The sequence below is a fragment of the Dendropsophus ebraccatus genome, chromosome 5, assembly GCF_027789765.1.
Source record: "Dendropsophus ebraccatus isolate aDenEbr1 chromosome 5, aDenEbr1.pat, whole genome shotgun sequence".
Classification (NCBI taxonomy): Eukaryota; Metazoa; Chordata; class Amphibia; order Anura; family Hylidae; genus Dendropsophus; species Dendropsophus ebraccatus.
The window spans coordinates 52,952,684-52,964,584 of NC_091458.1; the positions used below are offsets into that span (position 1 = coordinate 52,952,684).

General features: G+C 49.8%; 1 protein-coding gene across 3 annotated transcripts in view; it reads left to right on the plus strand.

Annotated features, from left to right (window-relative positions):
- ZNF740 (zinc finger protein 740) overlaps positions 1-11,901 on the plus strand; it is a 30,193-nt gene continuing 18,292 nt past the window's right edge. For all 3 annotated transcript variants that reach the window (XM_069970195.1, XM_069970196.1, XM_069970197.1), the window contains exons 1-3: positions 1-85; positions 6,253-6,355; positions 7,826-7,996. In XM_069970195.1, the coding sequence (XP_069826296.1) occupies positions 6,332-6,355; positions 7,826-7,996 (195 nt within the window). In that variant the 5' untranslated portion in view covers positions 1-85; positions 6,253-6,331. The remainder of the gene's footprint in view (positions 86-6,252; positions 6,356-7,825; positions 7,997-11,901) is intronic.

The window sequence follows — 11,901 nt, forward strand, 5'->3', positions numbered from 1 at the left end:
TGCGCCGCTGCGCAGGAAGTCATCAGGGAAAGATTCCGGAGCAGCGGGAGAAGTGGGATGAGAGGCTGAAACCGCGGCCGGATAGGTACAGTATGATAATGGTGATAATAGTGATAATCGGTTTCCTATAAGGAGCTAGGCCCGGAGCGAGTGTGTGGGGGGTGCCCGGTGTGTCCTCACAGCCGCTGAGGTGGAGTAAGGGGCAGTCTGTGTGCAGGGGGCGGGGGGCGCCATTGCTTATTGCCCATATACAATAGGCTGCAGGCAGCACTCGTGTAGTTACAGCATATGCTGCCCCTGTGTGTATATAGGGGCCGGCCTGTGCCTATAGGCTGCAGCCTGAGTGTATAGGCCAGCACTGTATATACAGGGCTCTGGGGGGCTCCCTGCTCCCCTAATATCCGAGCCATTACCATGTGTGTGGATGGGGCTGCTCCTGCAGTATCACTGCTGCTGCCCGGGAAGGATCGGTGTGTGGGTGGTCTGATGGATTACATAGTTATGGGGAGATGGTACTGCACACTGCTGTGTGATGTTATATAGGGGACCGCACACTGCTGTGTGATGTTATATAGGGACCGCACACTGCTGTGTGATGTTATATATGGGGGGACCGCACACTGCTGTGTGATGTTATATATGGGGGGACCGCACACTGCTGTGTGATGTTATATATAGGGGGACCGCACACTGCTGTGTGATGTTATATATGGGGGGACCGCACACTGCTGTGTGATGTTATATATAGGGGGACCGGACACTGCTGTGTGATGTTATATATAGGGGGACCGCACACTGCTGTGTGATGTTATATATAGGGGGACCGCACACTGCTGTGTGATGTTATATATAGGGGGACCGGACACTGCTGTGTGATGTTATATATAGGGGGACCGCACACTGCTGTGTGATGTTATATATAGGGGGACCGCACACTGCTGTGTGATGTTATATATAGGGGGACCGCACACTGCTGTGTGATGTTATATATGGGGGGACCGCACACTGCTGTGTGATGTTATATATGGGGGGACCGCACACTGCTGTGTGATGTTATATATAGGGGGACCGGACACTTATATAGGGGGACCGGACACTGCTGTGTGATGTTATATATAGGAGGACCGGACACTGCTGTGTGATGTTATATATGGGGACCGTACACTGCTGTGTGATGTTATATATAGGGGGACCGCACACTGCTGTGTGATGTTATATATATGGGGACCGGACACTGCTGTGTGATGTTATATATAGGGGGACCGGACACTGCTGTGTGATGTTATATATAGGGGGACCGGACACTGCTGTGTGATGTTATATATAGGGGGACCGGACACTGCTGTGTGATGTTATATATAGGGGGACCGGACACTGCTGTGTGATGTTATATATAGGGGGACCGGACACTGCTGTGTGATGTTATATATAGGGGGACCGCACACTGCTGTGTGATGTTATATATAGGGGGACCGCACACTGCTGTGTGATGTTATATATAGGGGGACCGCACACTGCTGTGTGATGTTATATATAGGGGGACCGCACACTGCTGTGTGATGTTATATATAGGGGGACCGCACACTGCTGTGTGATGTTATATATAGGGGGACCGCACACTGCTGTGTGATGTTATATATAGGGGGACCGCACACTGCTGTGTGATGTTATATATAGGGGGACCGCACACTGCTGTGTGATGTTATATATAGGGGGACCGCACACTGCTGTGTGATGTTATATATAGGGGGACCGCACACTGCTGTGTGATGTTATATATAGGGGGACCGCACACTGCTGTGTGATGTTATATATAGGGGGACCGCACACTGCTGTGTGATGTTATATATAGGGGGACCGCACACTGCTGTGTGATGTTATATATATGGGGACCGGACACTGCTGTGTGATGTTATATATAGGGGGACCGGACACTGCTGTGTGATGTTATATATAGGGGGACCGCACACTGCTGTGTGATGTTATATATAGGGGGACCGCACACTGCTGTGTGATGTTATATAGGGGACCGCACACTGCTGTGTGATGTTATATATGGGGACCGGACACTGCTGTGTGATGTTATATAGGGGGACCGCACACTGCTGTGTGATGTTATATATATATATATGTGTATATATATATATATATATATATATATATGTATGTATGTATGTATGTATGTATGTATGTATGTATATATGTGTGTGTGTATATATTATACATACACTCACTCACTCACCGGCCACTTTATTAGGTACACCTGTCCAACTGCACGTTACCACTTAATTTCTAATCAGCCAATCACATGGCGGCAACTCAGTGCATTTAGGCATGTAGACATGGTCAAGACAATCTCCTGCAGTTCAAACCGAGCATCAGTATGGGGAAGAAAGGTGATTTGAGTGCCTTTGAACGTGGCATAGTTGTTGGTGCCAGAAGGGCTTGTCTGAGTATTTCAGAAACTGCTGATCTACTGGGATTTTCACGCACAACCATCTCTAGGGTTTACAGAGAATGGTCCGAAAAAGAAAAAACATCCAGTGAGCGGCAGTTCTGTGGGCGGAAATGCCTTGTTGATGCCAGAGGTCAGAGGAGAATGGGCAGACTGGTTCGAGCTGATAGAAAGGCAACAGTGACTCAAATAGCCAACCGTTACAACCAAGGTAGGTAGAAGAGCATCTCTGAACGCACAGTACGTCCAACTTTGAGGCAGATGGGCTACACCGGGTGCCACTCCTTTCAGCTAAGAACAGGAAACTGAGGCTACAATTTGCACAAGCTCATCAAAATTGGACAGTAGAAGATTGGAAAAACGTTGCCTGGTCTGATGAGTCTCGATTTCTGCTGCGACATTCGGATGGTAGGGTCACAATTTGGCGTCAACAACATGAAAGCATGGATCCATCCTGCCTTGTATCAACGGTTCAGGCTGGTGGTGGTGGTGTCATGGTGTGGGGAATATTTTCTTGGCACTCTTTGGGCCCCTTGGTACCAATTGAGCATCGTTGCAACACCACAGCCTACCTGAGTATTGTTGCTGACCATGTCCATCCCTTTATGACCACAATGTACCCAACATCTGATGGCTACTTTCAGCAGGATAATGCGCCATGTCATAAAGCTAGAATCATCTCAGACTGGTTTCTTGAACATGACAATGAGTTCACTGTACTCCAATGGCCTCCACAGTCACCAGATCTCAATCCAATAGAGCATCTTTGGGATGTGGTGGAACGGGAGATTCGCATCATGGATGTGCAGCCGACAAATCTGCGGCAACTGTGTGATGCCATCATGTCAATATGGACCAAAATCTCTGAGGAATGCTTCCAGCACCTTGTTGAGTCTATGCCACGAAGAACTGAGGCAGTTCTGAAGGCAAAAGGGGGTCCAACCCGTTACTAGCATGGTGTACCTAATAAAGTGGCAGGTGAGTGTGTGTGTGTATATATATATATATGGACCACACACTGCTGTCTGATGTTATATAAGGGGACTGTACACTGCCGTGTGATGTTATATATAGGGGGACCGTACACTTGTATAGGGGGACCGGACGCTGCCGCGTGATGTTATGTATAGGGGGACCGGACGCTGCCGCGTGATGTTATATATAGGGGGACCGGACGCTGCAGCGTGATGTTATATATAGGGGGACCGGACGCTGCCGCGTGATGTTATATATAGGGGGACCGGACGCTGCCGTGTGATGTTATATATATATATATAGGGGGGCCGGACGCTGCCGCGTGATGTTATATATAGGGGGACCGGACGCTGCCGCGTGATGTTATATATAGGGGGACCGGACACTGCCGCGTGATGTTATATATAGGGGGACCGGACGCTGCCGCGTGATGTTATGTAGTTGTCGGACCATGGACGGCTCTCTGGAATCAAGGGCACTTATTAACAATAATGGATGTAGACCTGCCATGTCTGTGATTCCTCCTATACAGGCTCTGAGAGGGCAAACAGCTCTTCTCAATACATGTATCTATTATACCTTCCTTCCCCATCACATTGCTGCAATATACCATCACATAATGCTTATGGGGGGCTTCACAATCCCACCGCCTGGGTCATACTGTGCTATTGCTGTGTGTGTCTGCATCTTGCTGAAAAGCTGACTCTGTCATATACAGCGGTGGGTGCATTCACTTCCATGGCCTGAATGTAGCATCGGCCAGTGGCTGCACTTGGATTACATTTTGTCTGTTTAGCTTGGCTTAATAGCAAAGTCCAGCAAGATAGATGTGCCCTCCCCCAATAAGATAACTCTCACTCCAGCCACTATTCATATATGTGGTAAGGAAAGAGCGCCTAATATAAAACCAATATGAAAGGACCAAAAATCCATAAAGGCTCGTTCACATATATCTTCCCTAATACGTGAATCGGCTTCTGATAAATGGCGATACACAGTACACCTGCAATGATCCTGGCCCTTTAAAGGCAATTTCCCCATAATGGGCTCCTCTCCACAGGATACATGATACCTGTATAGCCACTGTTAGCTCCACTTCTGGGACCCCCACAAAACACTAGAATGGGGGTCCAGAGCTTACAGTGGCCTGAATGCTGTCATAATAAATACTAATATCCCATTTTTGGCATTGATGCCAATGTACAGCACTAATGCAGTGTGAACCCAGCCTTAAAGGGGTTATCCAGTGCTACAAAAACATGGCCACTTTCTTTCAGAGACAACATGACTCTTGTCTCCAGTTCAGGTGCGGTTTGCAATTAAGCTCCATTCACTTCAATGGGACTGAGCAGCAAAACCCCGCCTAAGCTGGAGACAAGAGCGGGGCTGTCTCTGGAAGAAAGTGGGCATGTTTTTATAACCCCTTTAATCCTAAACCAGTCGTTTACCAGGTTGTATAGGGCTGGGTTATGGCTGACAATCGTGCTTTTTAGGTGGTTGCCTCAATAATCTATAACTAACTAGACCTTAAAGGAAACACAGAAGACATAAAATGAATCACTATGTTTTTCTATTCTACTGTTTGTAGCACATTTATTCCTTCTCCTATTACATTGTACTCTAAAAACGCACTTTACTCCTCTTTACATCTTTTTATTGTCAGTCTAGGACTTTTTGCAGGCACCATTGTGACCAGAGAGTGGACCAGCTTACAATAGACTTTTGAGATCTCTACCAGTGTCTATGCCATCTTAGGACACAAGTGGCTGGAAGTGCAGGTGCTTGTGGCAACTATTGGCGATTCTCACGTGCCAGTGGCTAAGCACGTAGCGGTCAAGATTTCCTGATAATGCAATGCATAGATACGGAAGCCGCAAGCTCTGGCTATACGTTAAAATCCTATGTGCCTGCCTTGACAGATCAGCTTTTTTTTTTTTGATATCCGTAATCAGGAATGGTTTAAATCTACCTTTCCACCTGTACCTGGCTATCTCCAGCAGCTCTTTGAAATGTGCATGCATATCCCGCCACTCCACTGGTGAGAGACTTTGGCCCTATTCTCGGGATCGATTGGGGTCCCAGTGGTCGTACCCTCCACTAACCAACTCTCATCCTAGGGATAGGGGATACCAAGCTGACATGAGCATACCCCTGTAAGTGTATGTATGGCAGGGTTCTTAAGCTGTCCATGTGTTCACAGCACAGCATGAAGTCGGTTCTCCGTGTTTTTGTGCACACTGCAAGAACATAATGTGAGGTTTATTTGGGATTTAGGTTGCAAACCCCATTGAAGACCAGGACCATGGGTCTCCAAACTGCGGCCCTCCACCTGTTGCAATACTACATTTCTCATCATGCCTGGACAGCCAAATCCAGAGCTTTAGCTATCCAAGCATGGTGGGAATTGTGGTTTTGCAACAGCTGGAGGGCCGCAGTTTGGAGACCCATGACCTGGACCATTAAGATGGCAGCTAGAAATGAAACCCTTCCCCGGGGCAGATGTGGTAGATGTTATATAGTGCACCATCCAGGGGACGCTACATGTTCCAGACCCGTGCATGGCACCTGTGCTGCCTCATGAAACTTATTCTATGTAGGATTTTCTCCTATTGCACTCAGTACTACCCAAAGTCAAAGTACTTTAGAAAGTAGAAGACAATAGGGAACATGGTCTGTAGAAGTCTTCACTAAATACAGTCAATGTATTGCTTTTAAATTCTACTTTATTATTTGTGTCCTGAATTATAGTGAAAATCATAGGAACTTTTTTCTACCTACATCTTGATACGAACGTATTGCTTTCATGCTTTATTTCATTTCAGAAGTGTTATGAACTGGTTGCGGTGAGAGACTCCAGGAGAAAGACAACTTCCTGTCCGGAACATCAGCGAGTGGCTGAAGATGGCTCATTTACAGAGAAATCCGGTAAGTGCTCACTTTATTCTTGTGGAGTTAAGTGAATGACTGTATATAGTTTGCACATTCAGGGAGGTTTACCCCGCACAAGGCGGCTTAGCCAAATTGAGCTAAAAGGACTATGGAGTTGCATTTCAAACGTCAATCTTTTTTTTTTCTAATGAAAACTGATTGAGAATTTTTGTTTTACCTCTGTAACATCTAGACACTGGATTTCAAGCTGCTACAGAAAGCTTAGCCTACCAAAAAAGTGAAATGGCTATGTGATCACAGACAGCTAAGGCATAGCCATATTTGCAGGTTATGCTGTAAATTTCTGGTGGTCATACGTCTGAGACATATACCTGTTTCCAGTATAGGGGTACTCACTTTACAGGTAAAACTATTTAGGTGGACAAAGGCAAGTTTCCACTGCTGATATTTACACCTAGGAAATCCCAGTGCTGCAAGTAAATTTTAACCAGCTAACCAACATGCTCCTCAACTGGTTTGTTTTCAACACTGGTTTGGAACCTCTATTGAGTTGCTATGGCTTTTTACATGTTGTAGTAGTGATATGCCACAATTCCTGTTCAGTGGGAGTCCAGGTGCTGAGACGACCCCCTTCCCGCTGAATATAAAGGGGCAGAAGCTCCACTAAGCGCTGTTTTTTGTATATATTTTCTCAGCACTGCTTGGCTCTCCTTGAAAAGAAGAGCTACCAATCCATTCTCCACATGACCAGCCTTGGCAGAGTAGAAGCCATCAGTCGCAATGCCCCTCTTGCTGCCTTAGGCCGGCAGTCACTCTTTTTTTTAACCCTTTAGACACAATTGTTCCACTGTACAGCGAAATATCAAAATGTTTAAAATGCTATTCCATATATCCACACTAAGTATGCTGTCAGCGTACTCCCACAATCACTGGAAAACTCATAGTAAAATAGTATACCAAAGAAGAGCTAGAAAGTTACAATAACCACATTGTAATCCATAGTGTGTTAGTTTCAACCCAATACAATGAAAGCACCAACAAGACAATGAGTCAATATAATCCACTATTGAATCAAGATGGTACTCTAAATCTGAGCTCAAAAACCCCAAAACATCAGGAAATATTATCCATCAACAGGAGTATAACTCCTTTATTTCCCTGTTAATTGCTCCAATATTATGGTAGTGAGTGGTGACAATAGTACATCCTTAGAGATTTTATAGGAGCCCCCTCGCATGGTCCAGATCTCTCCAGTTTTGTGTAACAGAAAAATTGCTCCAGTCGCACTCACAATATATTGCCATAATATAAGTCCACACTCGTGTAGAGGATAATGGCAGAAGTGAAGTAAGAGTTCTTACCCATAATCACATCAGGCTGGTGCTCACCCCAACACATGTTTTGCGTGTTGCTTGCTTCTAAAGAACTATACTCCATACGTTCAGTTCTGAATTCTTGATGGTGTTTTACCAATAGTAAAGGTTTTTGTTTAATTTTTACCTTTAGCGTCGTCTGCTCGGTTGTGAGGGAATATCCGGGTTGAGTCTCCTTCATTCAGCAGCAGGCAAGAGGTTGGGAATGCTAAGTGCAAGTTTGTCGCGTACGGTAGGAAGTGATGAAGGAGAAGATGACGATGTAGAAGAAATAACGGAAATATCGGACACAGAGGATACACCGGTATGGTTTATTATGTATATGTATAGAGATATGTATGTGTGTGTGTGTAAGAATTGGCTTTTTCTGTCGTGTGTTTGGGATTACACATTTGCCTTTACGCTGGGAATGTAGTCCTGTCTAGGTAGGGCTGGGCGATATGGGCAAAAAATAAAATCTCGATTTTTTTTTTTTTTTTTAATTTTTTGACGATTCTCGATTTAAATCTCGATTTTTTTTTTCCTTTTTTGCTAAATAAACAGAACATTTTCTCCCTGCAGCATCAGATACTATTTTAATATTTTAGACAACATCTGTATTGATTTCCAGTGTAACAGAGGCCCCATATAGTATAGGAAATCATGTTTGTGCCTCCATCTACGTAGGGTGTAGTAGTGGAGGTATAGTGGATAGGGGGTGTAGGAGTGGAGGTATAGTAGATAGGGGGTGTAGGAGTGGAGGTATAGTGGATAGGGGGTGTAGTAGTACAGGTATAGATGAGGGGTGACTGGGGTAAAACTGAAGGGGACTGGGGTGACACTAAAGGGGACTGGGGTGACACTAAAGGGGACTGGGGTGACACTGGGGGACTGGAGGGACACTAAAGGGGACTGGGGGGACACTGAGGGGACTGGGGGGACACTGAGGGGACTGGGGGGACACTGAGGGGACTGGGGGGACACTGAGGGGACTGGGGGGACACTGAGGGGACTGGGGGGACACTGAGGGGACTGGGGGGGACACTGAGGGGACTGGGGGGGACACTGAGGGGACTGGGGTGACACTAAAGGGGACTGGGGTGACACTAAAGGGGACTGGGGTGACACTAAAGGGGACACTAAAGGGGACTGGGGTGACACTAAAGGGGACTGGGGTGACACTAAAGGGGACTGGGGTGACACTAAAGGGGACTGGGGTGACACTAAAGGGGACTGGGGTGACACTAAAGGGGACTGGGGTGACACTGGGTGACACTAAAGGGGACTGGGGTGACACTGGGTGACACTAAAGGGGACTGGGGTGACACTAAAGGGGACTGGGGTGACACTAAAGGGGACTGGGGTGACACTAAAGGGGACTGGGGTGACACTGGGGGACTGGAGGGACAATGGGGGACACTAAAGGGGACTGGGGGGACACTGAGGGGACTGGGGGGACACTGAGGGGACTGGGGGGGACACTGAGGGAACAATGAGGGGACTGGGGGGGACACACTGAAGGGGACTGGGGGGGGACACACTGAAGGGGACGGGGGGGGACACTGAGGGAACAATGAGGGGATGGGGGGGACACTGAAGGGGACTGGGGGGGGACACTGAAGGGGACTGGGGGGGGACACTGAAGGGGACTGGGGGGGGACACTGAAGGGGACTGGGGGGGACACTGAAGGGGACTGGGGGGGGACACTGAAGGGGACTGGGGGGGGACACTGAAGGGGACTGGGGGTGACACTGAGGGAACAATGAGGGGATTGGGGGGACACTGAGGGGACTGGGGGGGGACACTGAGGGAACAATGAGGGGACGGGGGGGACACTGAAGGGGACTGGGGGGGGACACTGAAGGGGACTGGGGGGGGACACTGAGGGAACAATGAGGGGATTGGGGGGACACTGAGGGGACTGGGGGGGGACACTGAGGGAACAATGAGGGGACGGGGGGACACTGAAGGGGACTGGGGGGGGACACTGAGGGAACAATGAGGGGATTGGGGGGACACTGAGGGGACTGGGGGGGGGACACTGAGGGAACAATGAGGGGACGGGGGGGACACTGAAGGGGACTGGGGGGGACACTGAAGGGGACTGGGGGGGGGACACTGAGGGAACAATGAGGGGACGGGGGGGACACTGAAGGGGACTGGGGGGGGACACTGAGGGAACAATGAGGGGATTGGGGGGACACTGAGGGGACTGGGGGGGGGACACTGAGGGAACAATGAGGGGACGGGGGGGACACTGAAGGGGACTGGGGGGGGACACTGAAGGGGACTGGGGGGGACACTGAAGGGGACTGGGGGGGGACTGGGGGGGACACTGAGGGGATTGGGGGGACACTGAAGGGGACTGGGGGGGACACTGAGGGGACTGGGGGGGGGACACTGAAGGGGACTGGGGGGGACACTGAGGGAACAATGAGGGGATTGGGGGGACACTGAGGGGACTGGGGGGGTGGACACTGAAGGGGACTGGGGGGGGGGACACTGAGGGAACAATGAGGGGATTGGGGGGACACTGAGGGGACTGGGGGGTGACTGGTGCAGCTGGAGGTGATTGGAGCAGGAGGGCACATACATCTCCTCCTCCTCTCACCTCCACACACACGCTCTCCTCCCGGCCAGATATGGAGGTCCCGGGTCTGTGGAGGAGGAGGCCGCAGGGACTACAGTAGGTGGTGATCGCATAGCTGCGAGTCACGGAGCTATACAGCGGGAACGGGGGTCTGCAGCGAGCCCCCCGATCCCGCTGTATAGCTCCAGGACGAGCAGCACCGCGATCACCACCTACTGTAGTCCCTGCGGCCTCCTCCTCCACAGACCCGGGACCTCCATATCTGGCCGGGAGGGGAGTGGGACGCTCAGTGGAGGGGGCGGGGGCAGATCAGCGGCGGCGCTGTCAGTGGCTGGAGGCCGCCGGCACTGCACCGCCCCTCTCCAGCCTGGCCACCCAGCATCTTCTCCCCGCTCACCCACACCGCCCCTCTACGGCTCTCCCGCCGGCCTGCACCGCAACCCCCCTTCTCTCAGCTCCTCCCCGGCACCGCAGCCCGAAATGATTTTTTGTGAAAATCGAATTTGCGATTTTCACAAAAAATCAAATCGATTTCAACGTTCTGGACGATTAATCGAATTAATTCGATTAATCGCCCAGCCCTATGTCTAGGGATGCACGATGCACCGAAAAATCGATACTACTATCGATTTTCGGGGCAAAAAAACGGTTCGGTACCAGGATTTCCTGGTATCGATACTTTGTTAAACTACAAAATAGCGTAGTTTAACAGAGTATAGTGCAGAGAACATGACAGGCGGCTACCTGAGCGCCTGTCATGTTCTCTATGTGCCACCCCTGCAAACACAGACCTGGGACCCCGATCTTCCGCGCACCATGCTGCTGCCGCCGGCCGTTCCTGCCTCTCACATCGCCGCGGGGTCCCGGGTCAGTATAGCATTACAGAGCAGCGTCGGCCGCAGGAGAGGGAAGAGAGAGGCTGAGAGCTGCACCGTCCGGGGGAGAAGGCTGGAGGTGGGGGAGGCGAGGAGGAGATCTGACAGGAGGTGGGTGGCTGTGAGGTGGGAGCCGTCAGGACACTCCCGGGCCGGCATCAGCAATGTGGGGGGTGAGCAAAAGGTCGGCCTGGCTGCAACTGGGAAGGGGGAGGGGGGCGGTAGCCTGCACATTACTCTGCCGCCCGAATCCAGCTGGAATAGTGCAACTACAACCCCCATCATCCCTGATAGCTGAAGTGTGTTACATGACTACAGCCCCCATCATCCCTGATAGCTGAAGTGTATTACATAACTACAGTTCCCATCATCCCTGATAGCTGAAGTGTATTACATGACTACAGCCCCGATCATCCTTGATAGCTGAAGTGTTACATGGCTACAGCCCCCATCATCCCTGATAGCTGAAGTGTGTTACATGCCTACAGCCCCCATCATCCCTGATAGCTGAAGTGTGTTACATGACTACAGCCCCCATCATCCCTGATAGCTGAAGTGTGTTACATGACTACAGCCCCCATCATCCCTGATAGCTGAAGTGTGTTACATGACTACAGCCCCCATCATCCCTGATAGCTGAAGTGTGTTACATGACTACAGCCCCCATCATCCCCCTGATAGCTGAAGTGTTATTGTGAATATTATAAGATTATCACCTTCCTGATGACGCAAGGTAAATGGTGCAAACGGAGAAACCACCAAAT